This window comes from Cydia splendana, chromosome 3 (assembly GCF_910591565.1).
Source record: "Cydia splendana chromosome 3, ilCydSple1.2, whole genome shotgun sequence".
Taxonomy (NCBI): Eukaryota; Metazoa; Arthropoda; class Insecta; order Lepidoptera; family Tortricidae; genus Cydia; species Cydia splendana.
Window position 1 is genome coordinate 22,843,420 of NC_085962.1, and position 19,066 is coordinate 22,862,485.

Consider the following 19,066-nt stretch of genomic DNA (forward strand, 5'->3'; position numbering starts at 1 on the left):
ATAACTCTATAATCCAATAACTCTATAACCCAATAACTCAATAATTCATTAACTGATTAATCCAGTAATCCAGTACCTGATCAATCCAGTAACTGATCACTCCAGTAACTGATCAATCCAGTTACTGACCAATCCAGTAACTGATCAATCCAGCAACCGATCAATCCAGCAACTGATCAATCCAGTAACTGATCAATCCAGTAACTGAACAATCCAGTGACCGATCAATCCAGTAACTCATTAATCCAGTAACTCACTAATCCAGTAACTCATTAATACGTAACTCATTAATACGTAACTCATTAATACGTAACTCATTAATACGTAACTCATTAATCCGTAACTCATCAATCCGTAACTCATTAATCCGTAACTCATTAATCCGTAACTCATTAATTAAAATAATCCAGCAATTTTATAATTCGATAATATTATACTTATCATCATATGTAGGTATTATCATCATATCGTTATATTACTTGCCACTTAAAGCGTCAGTTGCACCAACAACAATTGACGAATTGATCAACAGCAATCAGCAGAGCTTTGCTTGCTACAATAACCAAGCTAAAATATTTAAAATGCAACGAACTTCTTAAAACCAAGGATACTGAAAGCGAATCAATACACGGTTATAATGAATACTTTACTAGTGTAGGCCCAACCTTGGTTATTCAATCAACACCGGCCAAAATGATCCCGCCAACATTATAAGATTTATAAGATTGAAAAAAAATTCCCGTCGATTGAAATTATTCTAATAATAATTAGAAAATTGTAGATTTCCCGGATACGCGGAACTGTCCTGTCAGGCCGCACACATGTGTTAGGGTTAAAGAACAAGTCGGTAATTTTAAACAAACAACTTTACATATACTTGGATTAACTTTGTTTCTAATCTACATTAACGACTTGACTTTCTTGGATCTGACCAATGCAGACGTTGTGCTACGCAGATGACACGGCAATACTATTTCACGGTGCTTCCTGGGATGCAGTAAGCGCCTTCACAGAAAGCGGTCTAGCTTTGGTGACGAACTGGCTTCAATACAATTTGTAACTCTAAACGCAGACTAAACGAGATATGTGTGCGTGTATAAAACAGCTGCTTCCGCCTCGTGGTCTCTAAATGTGTCAAAAGTTTATTCATATATATTAGTTACCACTGGTACCTACCAGACGTCATGTAATTGTAAAACAATAGAAAAACTTCGTCTATAAAGTACTTAGGTGTTATTCTGGATGAGCAGACTGACAACCGACAGAGGAAGATGAGAAACTCAACTTTACAGCGTACATTCAAATCACAGTTAAATAGTGTCAGGAAATAACCTAACACTCATACCACAGCGCCAATCAACCTATATTGCCCTAGCTCAACCCATTATTACGTAGGTAAGTACTAATATCGGTGTATAGCGTATAGCGCTGATAGCGCATCGATCGTTATTGTTTTTTTTTTTTTTTTTTAAATATACTAAATTATGAACAAATACTGAAGAAACGTAACTTAGTCTTTCCTTTACCAGCGTTAACGTCACATTTTGCCAAAAGAGGAAACAACCAAGATCAAAACTTATAAATTAGGCTAACGAGCCCCATACAACTAACTTGAGCGAACTACAGGACACCACAGCATTGCCTGGACAACGATTCCACCCCCATAATCTGTGAACCCGTACCTCGAGACAACTTTCGTCTATACAAATAACTTTAAGGTACTGTACCAAAATATTCGCAGTTTAAGCAATAAACGACATCTATTAAAATCTACAACTGAAGACGACAAAGATATACAAGCCATCAGTTCCTGTTCTGTGCGGCTTCCACGTGAAAGCAATCCTGGCCGTGTGGTCCTTCCGTGTTGATCTTCGAAGCCACCTCTCTTTGCCTCGGCCGTGTCTGCCGCTGCTGCGGCTTCGCCGGTTGCGACTCCGTCTGTTGTTCCTCGGGGACTGGCGGCGGTTGCGACTTCGGCTTCGACGTTCTTGTCCATCATCAGATTTCGATTTTCGGTCACGCTCAGGAGTTTTCAAGCGCCGCCTGGATGTTTTTTTCCTCATGGTCCATAGTCTGGAACTCGAAAACAACACCAACAATGGAAGAGTTCTAAATCTTTGGATTGTTAATAGTAGACAAATATAAATTGTTCTTATTAAGCTAAATTCAACTGTTTTATTTATTTATTTAATTTACGTTACTGCTTCCGGGGTAGAATGCGGGACGTTTAAAACAGATCTTAAATCCAAAACAGATCCGTATCCCGGTACGGATCCGGAACACAGGCTTTTCGAAACGAGAAAATTCTAAAACTGGTACAGAAACGGAATCTAGAACAAATTCGGGATCCAGCACTGATCCGATACCAATCCGGCACGCATCCGGTTCAGATCCGGCACGAATCCGGCAAATGATATACATGCGGTATTAATCCGGCACAGATCCGGTACCAATCCGGCACGGATCCGGCACCAGTCCGGGACGGATCCGGTACGAATCCGGAACTCATCCGGCACAAATCAGGTATGCATCCGGCACGGTTCCAGTATCCGGCACGGACCCAAATCCAGGAACGCGAGATGGATCCGATATTCGAAACGGGATCCGGAATACGAAACGGGCCGCGTAGCCAAGATGCCAATCGCTTACGCTCCGTAGCGATCGGAACGCAACTGTCACTGTCGCGCTAATATGGAAGAGTGATATAGATACATAATGCTTTTCGTTGTCGAAGCGACAGCGATTGTAACTCCGGCTAGGTCGGCGGGTCGGTAACTACCAGTAAAAGTATCATTCCTACTTATTTACAGTCTGAGTAGTTTATAATTTCGAAAACACTTAACCCCGCTATATAATACTGACGTATTGATAAGTAATATATTGAAAATATGGTAAAAGTTGTAACCAAATAAGCGGTACATACATAGACTAAAAGAATCCGATCTACACCTGTAAATAATCATAAAGGTATCCGAACTATTCAAAATAAAACGGTGTTCCAAAGGTTTCACGCTACCCGCGATGTAATGAATGCTTTAATTATATTATGGATAGTCATTACAGCAAACACTAAAAAAACCTAACTGTTGGTCTTGAAGAGAAAACTTGCAGTATAATGCTCTCGAGTGAACGACTAGGCCGAAATGGGTTTACCCAATTATTTTGTTCTTGATAAAATTAACGGTGTCTTTGTTTCTAAGCGCCCGTTAAACATAAACTTCCTAACATAGGATATACGAAATGATAATTAATTTCAACTAAACAACAACCAATTATAAGTGTTACTAATATATGTATAGGTATATAATTATAATAATTTTACACCACTGTTACTATTGTAACAACTTAATTGGGCAATTAAGATTTAAATCAATCAGTTCTAATATTAATACCTACATAATATAATACATTCAGGAATACCATACTGACTTGTAGGTACTTACCACTTCTGATCTGTAATAAAAATTCCTTCTTCCATAACAGCAATATATTTCCTGATCACAATATTCCGTTACAGTTCAATCTCCAATCACCTCACTTCACAATCGTCCTCCCTTCACCTCTGCCCGTAACCGAATGCCCGTTAACCGCCATGCCAGTCGTCTTTTATTCTTTCTTCCAACTACCTTCTATTTACAAAGGTCAACTATCAATCACGTTACTTTTAAATTTATTAAATTATAGAGATTATTCAACAAGTAATTTTAATGAATCTTACAAAAGTGTAGGGCAACTTGGGGTTTTTCTTGTGCATGTGGAGGACTGTGCATTTTGATTCGTTGAGGTTTATAAGCCAGTCTAGGCACCAGTCCCTAATTCGGTTCAGATCTGCCTGTAGTTTGCTATGGTCTATCATAGGGTTTACAAACAGCTTGGAGTCATCTGCAAAGAAGCTGAAGTTGGATTCGATGGTGGTTTGTAAGTCGGTAACAAATATGCTGAACATGGTTGTTGAGATGACCGATCCCTGTGGGACGCCACTCCAGGCATCAAATTCATCAGAAACACTGTCAGCGATCCGCACTCTAAATTTTCTATCTCTTAGAAACGATTCTATCCATTGTAGAAGCTTTCCTCTTATGCCAAAGTGTTCAAGTTTAGCTAGGAGTCTACGATGAGGCACTCTGTCAAAAGCTTTTTCATAGTCCAGGTATATCACGTCGATTGGTTCTGCATTATCCAGATGGCTAGACCAGCCCTTGACACATGCTAATAGGTTAGTGACAGTGGATCTTCTCTTCATAAAGCCATGTTGTTGGTCGACAATTATGTGATTCCTATCTAGGAATAGCCTTATTTCGTCGTTTATAATAGCTTCCATTAGCTTAACTGCTAGACAAGTTAGACTAATTGGTCTGTAGTTGTTAGGGTTAAGTTTGTCTCCCTTTTTGTAGATAGGTGTCACTAGAGCGTTCCTCCACTTCTGCGGCACGATTGATGTGTGAAATGACTCCTTCATTATATGCGTAAGTGATGGCAAAATAGCTTTACATTTCTTTAGCAAGACTGCTGAGATTCCGTCGGGGCCCATGGAAGTATCTTCGCGTAGCTTCTTTAATTTGTTCCAAACTTTACTTTACTTTACTTCATAATTTTTAAAAGTTGTTGAACAAAAGTGTCACCGTTTTAGGAGTACAATGTATGTTTTAATTCTTTGCTCGTGTTACAGGCCACACCGTGTATAAAGCAACAACAAGTTTATTTAAACTGAAACAAGGAACAAAAAATACATATATCAAGAGAGTTGGTTGGTAGTGGTGGGTTAGGGCTAGGGCTGCGGTAGGGCTGCCCCGTCGCCAAAGTCTAGGATTTTTTTTGTGGATTTAAATCTGTGCCGTGTTCCATGGATGCACATGCTTGTGGCTCTGATTATCAAAACTGTGATTTTTGATCTAAGCCAGCCCATTACGACACTTAGGGATCACTTCCAGCGGTCAGCACTAGCTTCACTGAGGTGTTTAATGAAGGCGGACATTTGAGGAGTGAAGACTCTGTCGATGGATGTGACAAGAGGGGTGAATGTTGTGTGACGTTTTCTCCTCTTCTGCGGATTTTAAAACAGAAGCTACCAGGCGTTAGACATACGAGGGAGCATCAGTGTCTACGACACAGATGTCAAATAACACTTCCCTCTGTGCATGAAATATATAATTGAACTGTTCAGAAAAATTCTAAAACAAAGGTCTCACACTTTTTATTTTTAACATGTTAACTTAAGAAAGTGTATAATTTTAATTGATACTTTCACTGTATATCCTAATTATAATTTCTTTCTAATTTGATTACATTCTAAGAGACCAAGATAACAAATACCTAATGGATATGAACACAACTAAGTGGTCCGTACTTTATCTACTAGTTCTTAAATGGATGGACAATTAAAACAAAAAAATGGACAATGTCTAAAAAAATCGCAATAACAGTTTAAGAATCAAGTGTTTTTTAATTAATTTATAAATACTTAACTTCTATTTAATACATGTTGCTTGGACTTATTTATACATATATACTTGCATGTAATAAAATTCAGTTTTTGCTAGTCTTAATCTCTGTTGCAGCTTTACGTAACCTAGGTTTTGCTGTCTTTGATTTTTTCTTTACTTTCTTTGTTGATTGAGTAGAATCATCACTATCAGAGTTATCTGACAATATCAAGCTATTTATTTTGTTATTCCTTTTGCTCTGGATGGCTGTGGCCACAAAGGCACCTTTTCTAAATCTGGACTTTGCTTGTTTGTCAGGATTGTTTGATTTTTGTGAAAGCTGTTGTGTGTTCAGAGGTATATCAGTAAAACTTGGATTGTTCATGTATGGAGATCCCTCTGATTTAGTATGTTTTAGCCTGAAAGAAGAAGAGATTGTTTACAAGTATTTTTTTTCTTTAATAATGTTTTACTTTCTTGGTTACCGCGTCAACTAGCTGGCGCGGATGCACGGAGCGCGGGTGCCACTGTAGGTAAAATTCGTCGCACCCGTCCGCGCCAGTTAACGTTACTCATACTATTTTTCATTTTTCGTTATCCCGGACCGTCAGGGGACTTTATGCCATTGGTGTACAATGGTCATACTGTCAGTAATAGTGCCTTATTTCTTTGTTTCAATTTATTAGTGTTTTTTTCTAAGTCTTTGTTTTTACAAAGACAGCAAGAACTTACTTTCCCTTTTTCTTCCAACTTTTAGGTGATTTACCAGCAGTCTCTGTCACTTCATCTGCAGCATTTGGCACTTTAAGAGAAATCTTTTTGGTCTTGGATTTTTTCTTTTTCTTGTCGTCTTTACTCTTTTTTCTTTCTCCTTCAATTTCCTCCAGTTTTTTTGAACAGGACCTTAAAATTGTCTTCGGTTACCGCGATAGTTACTCATGAAATAAAATTATATCGCGTATATTGAATTCATAAACGAAACGTCGGGATGTAGTATGAATTCAATATACGCGATATAATCCGTTTCAATAGTTTTATTTCAGGACTTTAAATTTAGAATATAAAATTAAAATAATTTCTGAGTATTTTTGTATATAAAACGGGTTAAAATATATCTAATACCTTTAAACGAGCAATTCTTGTTTATTTATATTTGTATTTCGGGGATCTCGGAAACGGCTCTAACGATTTCGATGAAATTTTCTATATGGGGGTTTTCGGGGGCGAAAAATCGATCTAGCTAGGTCTTATCTCTGGGAAAACGAGCATATGTTATCGGTCTCCCAGATATTAATACTAATATAAGGCTAACAAGTCCCAATAAAGTGTCTCTCTAAAAGCAATTGAGAAAAATTATGAATTTTAGTTGGTCTGCTAGAGTTTGAATAAAATAAGGATTAAATAAAACTTGAAATACCGTAACAAAGCCTCACTGTCTGTAAAGTAAGAGTTCATGGCAAAACTAGAGATACCCCAGGACAGGGGCCCCTTCTCTTCAGCCGGAACACCAGTCCAAACATTTCTCTTCAACACATTTAGTTTCACCTGCAGCTCTGCAGGTTGCAATAAGGTTCTGTTCTTACTGTCTGATAGAAACCTGGGAACAAACAAGTGTTTTTTTATTAAATACATTTTATATAGTAAATATAATCTACTGACTCTACTGTAATATCTCTTTTTCTTACTTTGGAGGGGGCAAGCGTCTAAATTGGTGCCACGAAGAGGGGATTAATCTTGGCTTCTCTGTAGGTTCATTAAACAAAGACACGCTGCGTGGTCGCCTACCTAGAGGAGTTTTCTTCTCCTTGTCCGATTGATATGGAGAATCACTTGTCTGAAAATAAACATACCTTTTATTCTGCATTACCTTTATGATTTCTTTTTTGTCCTTTTTATCTGCAATCGGGTGTTTTAGCCATAATCAGATGTTCTGTCTTTTTGAGGGTTTTGAGAGGTATTCCATTAAATACTCTCTCTTGACTTTGATAGGATTTATCTTCTAGTGCCTTTGGTCTAGCCGCAGTATTTGCCACCTTTTCAGCTTACTCGGATTGTCGTTGGTGTTACATTTATGATTGATGCAAAATTGAAAAGCCTCTAAATATACTTTACCGGTGCCGGTATAATTTTCAGCTCTGGCGGCATCTTCTTCTTCCTCCTAGGTTTAGATTTGGTGAAATGCAGAAGTTTTTGAACTCTTCTTATTGGACTGAGATTTTCATCACATGATTCAGCATCCGAGGACCCGTCTGTCATTGCATCTGATGTCAAATCAATTGTCGCTCTTGAAACCTGAAATAATATCAATTAAATCACTCTAAGATAGCACTTTAACTTTTACAAACTCATATTACTTACCTGCAAAGTTTCTCGCTTAGTTTTCTTCTTTTCGATCCTGTTAATTTTCTCCAATTTTATTATTTGTTTTCTCGGTTGCTGCAAAGGAGGATCATTTTGTATTTTGTAAGATCCTAGTTCCAAGTAAGAGGGCATTCTGTGCTCTATACTCACATCACTAATATCTCTGTGGATATTGGGCAAAATGGGAGAGGATGGTGGTGCGGGCTGCAGTACCTCTATGGGTCTTCTTATAGCACCTGATTCTGAACTACTACTGGACGTGTCTCCCTCGTCACTGAAAAGTACATTAATTGTCTCATTTGAAATATAATTTCCAGGGTTACCTCATACCCTAAATACAATAAATACCTGGAGTAATCAGACAAATCAATATTGGTTGGTTCGTCGGCATTTGACCCTTCTTTCAGCAGCCTTGTTACAATTTTCGTCCTCAGCCTTTCTTTACTCGGGTTTTCGTCGTAAAAGTCGAGTAAAGTTTCACAAAACGTTCGTCCCAAACTCTCGTAATCTTGAACCGAGAAGTGCGTGGACATCCTGCTGCCTAGCTCCGATCCCCCGAAAGATGCTTCCATCGTGTAGCTGTTTGCTACACCGAGCATCCACACAACTACTCTACCTGTTCCTTCTTTACTTCGTTGGATTCTGAATTTGCAATTTTCAAAGGAGAACTGTAATAATTTATACCTTCTTAGTGTCTTGTTACAGTATTTTTATTTTTAAGTATTTTAATAAATCTATTTTTATAAATACCTTGTCAGCAGCGTTTTTGTGTAACATCAAGGGAAAAACTTGTTCCTGTAACCTTCTATCCGAATTTCTTCTACTCTCACAGCCGTAAATAAATATATTGTGTTTTCGGGAATGCGCATGTAAATCCAAGTACATCGCTACACCGCATTCCTCCTGCAATCTGAAAAAATATATAGTTTGTTTATGATATGTATAGGTATATCGCTCATTGGTATCTGTGAAATTAAGTAAAAAGGACGCACACAAAAATAACGTTGTAACGTTTAACTTGATAATACCTAAGAATATCCTAATGTCAATGGACAAGCATGAATCGAAAAAAAAATACCTCCGTATCATCAGTTTTGTATGCCAGACAGGTGGATAAGTTTCTCGTATAACGGTCCGATATTGCCTGTTCAAATCCTTTCCGGTCAATGAACAGCGATTATTACCCACGATTACCTGGAATATTTGTAAACTGTTAACAACATGCCACCTTTTGTGTGATGTGAATAATATCTAGGGCAACTACTCACGCCATCCGGGTTCAACATTGGCACTAGTTTGAATATAAACTTTTCCCGCAACTCGCGTGCTTGGTTTGAGTCACCGGTTAAGTAATCTATAAAACCTTTCATCATCCATGACGATGGAGTTTCCCCGGGATGTACTCTCCCTGTTATAACAACTGCCTTCTTTTTCTGCGAAATCATAAGAAAACTATCAGGATTATTCGCTAATAGAACCTTTAAATAATACAATTAATACAACTTGATGATTGGATCACCTTTGGCTCCATTTCGTTGGGATTTGGAGGTGCAGTTATGGTAAGATAGTATACATTATTTCCAGCCAAAGTTCGACAAAGTAGTCTCAGTTTAGAGAAAGTGGATTTGACTGGATGTGACTGTAATCTCGATAAGTATTCCTGTAGATCGGCGTACGTGTAGGGGTAGCAATGCGCGATGTACACCGCGTCATCCGCGTGAGGAAATTCTATGTTAAACGTCAAGGTGTAGTTCGGGAATTGTTCCTCTTCTTCGCATCTGTAAACATGATATCCGTTTCCTTTATCAAGATCATAGCAAAGCTATTTACATTTGATTTAAGCTAGTTTACTACTTACGTAGGGTCATTCTTGTAGTACGCGATGTTATCGCCGCAGCGCCTCCAACCAATCGAATGTAGGTTTGCGTCTTTCGTGGAGTATAATAAAGGTCGCATGCCTTCATTGTATAAGCTTTCCGCCTTCGACAAGTTTACTATAGAAAACCTGGATAGGCATTAAGATAAATAACCTGGATAATTCACATGATTCGCATTGGGTAAGATAATTTATTGATAACTAATAAAATGTAATTTTTGTTACAGACTGACTGTACTTTTCTTTCAACAGGCAACTAGTACTCATCGAGATAATTATAACAAACCCAAACACAATTAGTTTGCGTTGTTTTATCATAGATTATCCATTTATCATTCCTACACCGCCACCTACTGTGTCAGCAGATCAGCTCGATATGTTGTCAATGTATGTTGTGGGTATGAATAAAGAAATATCTATCTATCTATCTATAGTATCTATATATCTACGGTACCATAATTGTGCTTTGTCACCCAATTTACATATGTAGGTATTAAGTGAAGTTTCAGCTCAATAGAATAATCGGAAGTGGGTATTTTAGCTTTCAAGATTAAACCCGAACAAACATATTACCAACAAACATTGCAAATTAATAAAAGTTTCACAAACCTGTACATCATTTGCTTTTTCGTGTTTGTCACTTTAAAATAAAACCATTGCATATGCCTGTTCGTGTAGAGATCAGTACGGAGGTGAAGTTCGTAATACGAAGATGTAATTTTCACTGCTTTGGCTAGGTTCCCACTTTCGAATCGCGATTCAAATCGTAATTCATCATCACCACCAGCAGTGGCACAAGCTGATATGAACAGACGGGACCCACCCACGGTAGATCTACTAAACTGAAAAAAAAAACAAACAAATTTTGATTAAAAAGCCTGTGACTGTAACTGTCTCCAGTGAAATGTAAAAGTGTAGAAACATAAAATCGAGAATAAATACATAAAACATTCGGCTTGACGCCCACACAAATATAAACAGTATACCTCTAGTACCTGTGTAGTAGTAGTATAGGGTATTTATTTGTGTGATTATCACCAATACTGGTTTCTGAGTTATGGATGTTTTCTATGTAGGTATATAAGTATCCATATATAATTATATATTATAGGTATATATCGTCGTCTAGTACCCACAACACAAGCCTTATGGAGCTTACCGTGCATGGGACTAGGTCGATTTGTGTAAAATTGTCCTATATTTTTTTATACCTATTTCCTACACACGGACACGGATGCATCTTCTTTTAACAATTTTTATTTTACTTGAATTGTAAATCATCTCATATCTTTAAATTATAATTTCGGTTTTCATACATGTCTAGTAGTATTTTTTACTGGAGTTTGAATTAGTAAGGTCCTAACCGCAATTAAATACACACAAAAAGATAAGCCTTAAACACAGACAGACGGAAAAGAGGTATAGAAAACTATGGTATAAGTCACCAAATACGGTGTAGCGGTAGCGGCATTACCAATTAACTCGGTCCAAAGTGCCAAAAATCAAAATCTTCCATCATCTTCGGATAACGATGATGTTGTTGATGATGTATAAATTACTCACATAATTCACGGCACTCATCGGGTAATACTGGAAGATGACAGTCCCAGCTTCTTCACCGACTGGTTGTGGTCGCAGTTCCTTCCCCGTGGCATTGTAGTAGGGTTCCGGACACGCCGGACTCCATGATATATGTTGTATTCTTTCCTCCACTACCTATGTAGCGAACGAAGATTAAACATGTACAGTGGCAAGTCAAAAACTATCTGAACAAGTAAACACGCACTCTAAAAGGCGCAAATTATACAGATACGGTGTAAGGTGAAGGTCCGCACCTTACACACCGTAGCAGGCATATGATGCCATTTCAAAACATTTTCATTCAAAATGTGGGAAGGCGACGAGTCGTGAATTATACTCAAGCGGCGCGGTGGAGGCCATGTGTTTTACTATAGTTTTTATTACGGAAATTGTCAATCTAATACGCAGACGAAGTCGCGGGCTGAAACTTGTGATTTATTTGTAGTATGTATTAGACTGAAACAGGATTTTACGCCGAAGGTTCGGTTTGCTCTAGTTTCGGCAGAAACCTAACCTTCGGTCGAAACATGATTTTTACCTATTAGTTCCTGGCACAGATGGGAATAGGTGACATTCCCATTTCATTTTGTTTCCGCCTCATGTATGGCGGCGGTTACGTGGGGCGGGGACAAATACACACCGAAACTTCGATCGGGCACTACTTGTATTAACTTTGGATCTTACTTGACATTCCGAGGGCCACCTAGGCGCTTGTTGAGGACAGTCCAGTTCCTTAGGTAGTGCGAACAAATCCCGTGGCTCCTTAAGCTTCGCCGTAGTCCGGAACGTCTTTGCGTCAGTACTCACTTCGAATTGATTGGTCTTGATGTTGTTTTGAAGAAAGTTTGATATAAACGTGCCTGTTGATAGAGCGAAAACGAAGTTTTTGATTGCGTTACGATTAATTAGTCTGAACGAATTACTCGTTAAACACTTTGAAATTGGAATTTAGTTTAGAACTTGGGCTGTTGGCATCTTTATATGGCAGACTTACGCTTTTATTGTGTAAAGGCCTTAAGGTAAGAATATTCATTTTGTAGTACAGTCAGCATCAATATATTAGCGGATGAAACAACAAGCTAAAAGTATCTGCCACCCTATAATACTTTTCGGAAAAGAATTCACCAATTCGTTTTGGTTTCATTAGTTTTTGGTTACCATTAGTTTTTTTTTCTCATTTATGGTAAAAGGTGAGATGTTTTTCAGTTCAAGTAACAACTTTGCGGCAACTAGTGGGATTTAATAACCCCAACATTACATTGCCGATTACAACGAAAAGTTCGTGGCCTATATTCGAAGTGGCAACACATCGTGGGCCTATTAAATCATCTCGAGGAGTACCTACCTAATTGATAGATATGTAAAGAAAGGTAAAGTCGACTTTTAAGTAATATTAATAAACTACTATGTTGGGAGTCGTGGAAGACAAGGGGAGAGGCCTTTTCCCAGCAGTGGGACACCACAATAGGCTAGTAAAAAAAATAATAATTAAGAAACTCTTTACAGAACCATAGACATTATTAAGTTTAAAACTTCCACTATTTAATTTACCTTTATTGCAAATAGGAAAGAGGGATGCTTGTAGCGATTTAACTTGCTCTAAATTGGCTATTAGCAAATTGTCTTCCAATACTGGGTCTCTACTGGGGATCGGGAGTGCTAATGTCACCGTAGTACTGTCTATGTACTCTTGTTTCCTTTGTTCCTCCATTTCTATCATTATTACGCTGGCCTGTGCTCTTTCAAGTTGTTTCCACCATAACATTTTACGGAGGCTTTGAGATACATTCACGGTTCTGCGCGCGCGAACTGGCAATTAGTTATCAGATTTTTATCTCTCCTTTAGGCGAGCATATGGTTACCATGGTTACGGGTTGGCGTGTTGTTGTGACTGCAAACAGGCGTGCAGCCTGGCCTCGCGGCGGCCAGAGTCGAACTGACGACGATTTCGTGTAAGGGCCTAATATTTTGGGTATCGGAAGACTATTTATTACCTTCGTATCATGCTTCGATCGCACTATATCTCGATTCTCGTTCATTTGCGTCAGAAGGGCATCGCTTGTTAACATACTTTTATCGCCCAATTTTAGAGGCCTAGTTACGTTATATCACTTAGTACGAATATTTGCGTGTAATGCATAAACGAGCGATTCGATGAAAATCTACTTGATTGATGTTCCTGAGGTTCCATGACCTTATAAAAATAGCAATATTATCTATAAATAAACGATCCGCTCTTCTGATAAGAACTTTTTTTACTACATATGTAATTATGTATACTAATATACATGATTATAGGTTGACAATATACCTAGGTTGAAATTGGTTATATTACTTACCATTATCGTTTTGCTGCTCGCATTGTTCGCCTTCCGATTTTATTTCTAAATTATCAGACATCACTTTTAATTCTCCCCCATTTAGTTATATTCAAATTCATTTGTGTGTAACGAGTTTTAAAGTTACGGGTTACGTCCCCAAGCCGCGTGCTGTCTGGTGTCAAATAATGCTGCCGACAGGCACCCCTTTACACCTCTAGACTCGAGAGAGAGAGCGTCGAGTCCTAAACTACATGTAAATCTGGATATATCAACGTATATGCGGAATTTTCCGCCTAAACACCCGCAAATGCGTGTTTAATGTTCACCAGTGTGATTAGATTAAATGTTACACACACATTTTTCAAGGAAAATCCACGGAATGAAGAGCGGTTTCCCCGTAAGAACGTAACGTTTTCCTGGAAAGCCTGAAAGGTGACTGCACTTCGCGGTAGCGCCGGCTCGCGGCTTTGTGAAAACCCAACTTCGCTAATGGCCCTATTATGGTAATAAAACTTAAATTTGCTCGCAGAGCTATGAAGGAAAAGATCTGATGATAAGAATGTGGAGACTTTGTGAAGTTATGATAGTTGGCAGTATTTTTGTGTGATAAGTCGCACGCGACGTGGGTAAATGACGATGAAATTGCATTTAAGTCACTGTCACTACATGTAACTTATACAAGTTACATTTAGTGACAGTGACTTACGGTTACCGTAAAAGTATAAAACTTTGCCCCTTAACATAATTTTGTCCACCGCGTCACAGTTCTGAAGAAAGTATAGATGGTCAAGCAAATCGTGTCAGTAGAAAAAGGCGCGAAATTCAAATTTTGTATAGGACGATATCCCGTCGCGCCTACATTTTTCAAATTTGCCGCCTTTTTCTACTGACATGATCTGCTTGACCAACTATATATCTGTAACTACTTTTAAGTTATTTCGCTTTTACTGAACTGTGACGCGGTGGGCAAAGTTATGTTAAAGGGCAAAGTTTTATACTTTTACGGTGTCAGTTATCACTTCATCGATCACCAAATAATTGTACTAATATTTATTTGATGTTTTATATAATTATTATTTTCCTCGCGTTGGTGTGGTGAATAATTTTATTTCACTCGGTGGCAAAATTTGTTTAACCCTCGTGCATTGAAACCCTCGCAACGCTCAATATTTCACTTTTCGAACCACTAGCTAAGCTAGTGTTTCAGTTTTGGAATCTTTCACGTGCTACGTATCAATATTAGCACGAGCTGTTAAACAACAACTTTGCATCTTGTAAAACAAATGAACTATTGAGTTGTTCGTATGACTCTTAGTCCTACTTAAAACGTAAAAATAAGATTGTCCTCGTAATGATATACGCTTAGTCAATCATGAATTCAATTAGCTATATAGACGACTGTGAAAGCTTTTAGTTCTTTTACGTAAGCAACTGTTGCCTAGGATACAGTGATAGCAAAATCGATCCCGGTTAGCAAGAAAACCTGTCCGTAGAGCTTTACGGTAAGATTAAAATAGAAAATAACCTAGTAACCTATAATTTTATTTAAAATATTGACCTTGCTTGGTTATAACTCTGAAATCGTCCGCCCTTATGTGTTATGCATGAAAAGACACGGCATCGTTTCACGTCATTTCATTTGCGCACCTTCAGCTTTTACCTACGTACGTGTAGGTACATTATTTACACATATATCTAATACATTTGTAGCGTCTATTCAATAGAGCAATTCCCTTTACAAATTGATTATGGAAGGCGGAATACCCTGTATCAGTCTCTTTTTGACGTCTGACCTCATTTGGCTCGCTTGTGTTCTGTGGATACTAGGTAGGTACAGTGGACGTCAAAGACATGTAGACATCTTTGCACTTTACTCCTTTGTAATAGGGCGAAAAATACATCTTATACCTATCTTTAACATCGACTGTACAATAGATAAGTAGGGTCAAGGCGGGAACAGTGGCTCAACGCAAACAGTGGCTCAGTCGCCCAAATATCGCTATACACTGTTGTAGCACCCTTACGTGTTAGAATAACCATTGCTCGTCCATTGCTTTTTTCCGAGCCCGTTCCCTCCTTGACCCTATGTAAAATTGCAAAATGTTGTCGGAAAATTAAATCTTTTTGTTTATATATCGTAAGTGCATTGCAATTACTAATACAAATTAAATTATATGTAATTCTTAGGAGCGATTCCCATTATTGTCGCAGAAAATACTACATTTGGCCAGTTATTTGTGTCAACGATGAAAGAAGGTAACTGGACTTCTAATATGCATTCGTAGAATGATATCGTAGTTTTTATCTTGTGTTTTATTAAATACGGGGCATAATTTCCTCTTGCCATAATACCTATGTATACATAGGTCATAATGAACAACTTTTATTGTGGCACCAAACCCGAAACGCTAAAAAATTCAATTCAAACCGACATCAACATGGAGCTTTCGCCTAAGTCCAGTCGTTTTTGCAGTTTTGAATTTGGATTTTTTTTTGTATTTCATTACACAATTCAATTTGAATGTTAAAAGGACATCGTAACTTATAAGAATAAACTAAAAAAAAATAGTAGTTACTCGTATACCTAGGTAGTTTCTTCGCATTCGTCGCTTGGCGCCCAAGCCGGTTGTACGATACATACCGTACATTTAGATACATATGTAGGTAGAGTAAGAAAATTCTTAAGTTTAGTTTATCGGTAACCTTTTGGCTCGAATGGAAGTGGAAATATAGTTCTTTATTTAAAATTTATGTTTGGCGTTTCCTTTCAAGACCTGCGCCTAACACCGGTGTTAAAGCCAAGCCACGATTCAGTGTCCCAGTCCCACCACACTGTCCCAAGGGAAGGCAAGGTGATTGGCCGGACGGCCCCTGGCACGGGTCGCCGCGGATCGATCCACTACTGTGTCTACTACAATGCCATTATTGCTTCTACCAATAACTTCGGTGACGATTAGGCTGCGATTCCACCAGAGATGAGCGATGATGCGTAACAAGCTGAGCGAGGTGTTCAAAATTATCTTGACGCGACTTGTTAAGAGACTAAGAGCGCGTCAAGGTAATTTTGAACACCTTGCCCGCTTAGCAACTTCTGCTGCTGACTGTACTACCTTTGTCTCACGGGTAAGGTGTCGCTAGACAACCTATGTCTCACTACCTATGTCTCAAGACCAAATGTTTTGTTAGGAGGGAGTTATAGAGCAGACTACGTCGGCTGCCCTAAGCAGAAAACAAGTAACCCAGTTTTGACAAATTTTTGAGGAGAGCAAAAAAACGTAATTTGTCAGTTTTGTTAGGTATTTGGTCTAAAATGTAACATCTGTTTATATCATTATGTTAAAAGCGATAAAATTAAGCTTATACAGACTTTATTTTTTGTTATTCTTGTATATTAAACTTTGTACAGGCATAAAATGTTTTCTGTGTAGTTTACTGCCCGAAAATCTCAGAACCATTCTACACAAATTCAAGTATCTCGTGTTTAGCTTGGAAATAGCAAGCACTTTAGCTTGTTAAATACTAAACATATTTGGCTCTCCGCTCAATAACTTTTCCAATTTTCATGCAATTCTGAAGGAAATGGAACCAAATGAAAGCTAATAACATAAGCTACCGAAAACTGATTTTTATTTCTTTCAGGTTTATCGACTTCAAAATCCCTGTTAGATACGAGGGGTGTTCAAAATATTCTCGGTATGAAAATGAAAACAAACAAGTACGAAAAGTTTGATATTTTTATTTTTCAATATACTCCCTCCCTATGTTCATCCACTTAAAAGATCGATCAATTTTTTTTAAATCCCCGATAAAAATTTTTTTTTGTCTTTGGTGTAAAAATGCTCCTCCACTGCCGCCTTCAATGCTTCATCATCAGAAAAAAAAATTCCACGCAGATCCTTTTTAAGATTGGGGAACAAAAAGAAGACGCTGGGGGCTAAGACCGGACTATACGGTGGGTGAGTAACAGTTTCAAACCCACATTCAACAATAGCTGCCTTAGCAATATGAGCAGTATGGACGGGGGCGTTGTCACGCAGAAGCAGAACACCTTTGGTTATCTTTGCTCGCCTCTTTTCTTTGATAGCATCCTTTAATTGACGTTGAATGTTAGCGTAGTACTGTCCTGTGATATTTACACCTTTTTCTTTATAATCGATTAGTAATATTCCTTCAGAATCCCAAAATATCGTGGCCATGACCTTGCCAGCTGAAGGGACGACCTTGAACATCTTGGGATGAGCTGAACCCTTAATGTGCCACTGCATGGACTCTTGTTTACTCTCTGGGTCATAATGATGAACCCAGGTTTAATCTCCAGTAACTATTCTTTGCAGCACCTCATCAGGATTTTCACCGCACAGGTCAATAACATCGGAACTACACGCTACACGCATGTCTTTTTGAAGCCGAGTCAGCATTCGCGGAACCCATCTTGCACTTACTTTTGACATATTAAGATGGTCATGGATAATATCATGTACGATACCAATAGAAAGATTGGTTACTTGAGCTATAGATTTTACCTTCACTCGACCATCTTCCAATATAAGTTTTTCCACTTTATCAATATTTTCTTGTGAAGTAGCTACTACAGGCCGACCAGGTCTAGGGTCATCTTCAATACTAGCCCTTCCACCCTTAAATTCGCTTGACCACTTTTAAATGGTAGATAAAGAAGGAGCAGACTCACGGTAAACACAATCCATTTCCTCTTTTATGGTTTTTTTATTTTTACCCTGTTTTGTCGAGAATCTTATGACGCATTGATGTTCTGATTTAGTTAACATTGTCAATTCGCACATGATGTTCATGTTTGTTCAGCAATTGCAGAAAAACAAAAGAACATCTCGGTTCGAATTATACTTTTTTTTAATGTCAATGAATAAACCTTAGCGGCCAGTAACAAAAGAAATTTTAGAAGAGGTTGTAAGATATCAATACCGAGAATATTTTGAACGCCCCTCGTAATAAAACGCTTGAAAAAAAAAGTATATTTTTTTATACATTTTAAAGTTGTTTTCTATTGGAAAATATACTTTTTTTTTTATTAGTGATTGATGTTGCCATCCTCGTACCTTCTGACACATGGTTATTGGTACCTATTTCATCGATTTTATTTATTTTCGGAGATTATTTTGTGATACGATGACCCATTCTTTCAACAAACCCTCTGTCTTCGTGGATGGGTGGTACCTACAGGATCCTGCTTCCGAACTTTTCTTTTTTAGGGTTCCATATCTCATAAGAAAAAAACGGAATCCTTATAGGATCACTTTGTTGTCCGTCCGCCCTCCGTCCATTTGTTTGTCAAGATCCTTTATCTCGGAAACGCGTGGAGGTATCGAGTTGAAATTAAAACCATATACTCAGGTCTACATTCCCTTAAAGATGTAGAAAAAAATCAAACATCTACATTACCGTAAAAAAAAGATACGGTGGTTTATGCCAAAATACGTAAGTATATTTTGACATTCTCAAGGGATTCAAAATTTAAAGGGTACTTA

The 19,066-nt window shown here is 38.0% G+C and overlaps 2 protein-coding genes across 4 annotated transcripts in view; one reads left to right on the plus strand and one right to left on the minus strand.

The window, feature by feature from the left end:
* LOC134806613 (glutamine-dependent NAD(+) synthetase) overlaps positions 1-19,066 on the plus strand; it is a 43,573-nt gene that overhangs the window by 5,132 nt on the left and 19,375 nt on the right. The window lies entirely within an intron of this gene.
* On the minus strand, positions 5,466-13,646 carry LOC134806610 (cytosolic carboxypeptidase Nna1-like). 3 transcript variants are annotated; one of them, XM_063779933.1, is made up of 17 exons: positions 12,793-13,315; positions 11,926-12,101; positions 11,224-11,376; positions 10,270-10,502; positions 9,643-9,789; positions 9,304-9,562; positions 9,053-9,217; positions 8,863-8,978; positions 8,535-8,694; positions 8,133-8,452; positions 7,935-8,058; positions 7,782-7,859; positions 7,536-7,715; positions 7,109-7,257; positions 6,841-7,020; positions 6,156-6,326; positions 5,466-5,842 (listed from the first exon to the last, which is right to left on the minus strand). In XM_063779933.1, exons 1-17 carry the CDS (start codon positions 13,004-13,006, stop codon positions 5,527-5,529), a joined length of 3,141 nt encoding a protein of 1,046 aa, XP_063636003.1. In that variant the 5' UTR covers positions 13,007-13,315; the 3' UTR covers positions 5,466-5,526. The 3 variants fall into 3 exon arrangements, with proteins under 3 accessions (XP_063636003.1, XP_063636004.1, XP_063636002.1); XM_063779934.1 differs by lacking the exon at positions 12,793-13,315 and adding an exon at positions 13,581-13,646 and having other exon boundaries at positions 7,782-8,058; XM_063779932.1 differs by having other exon boundaries at positions 7,782-8,058.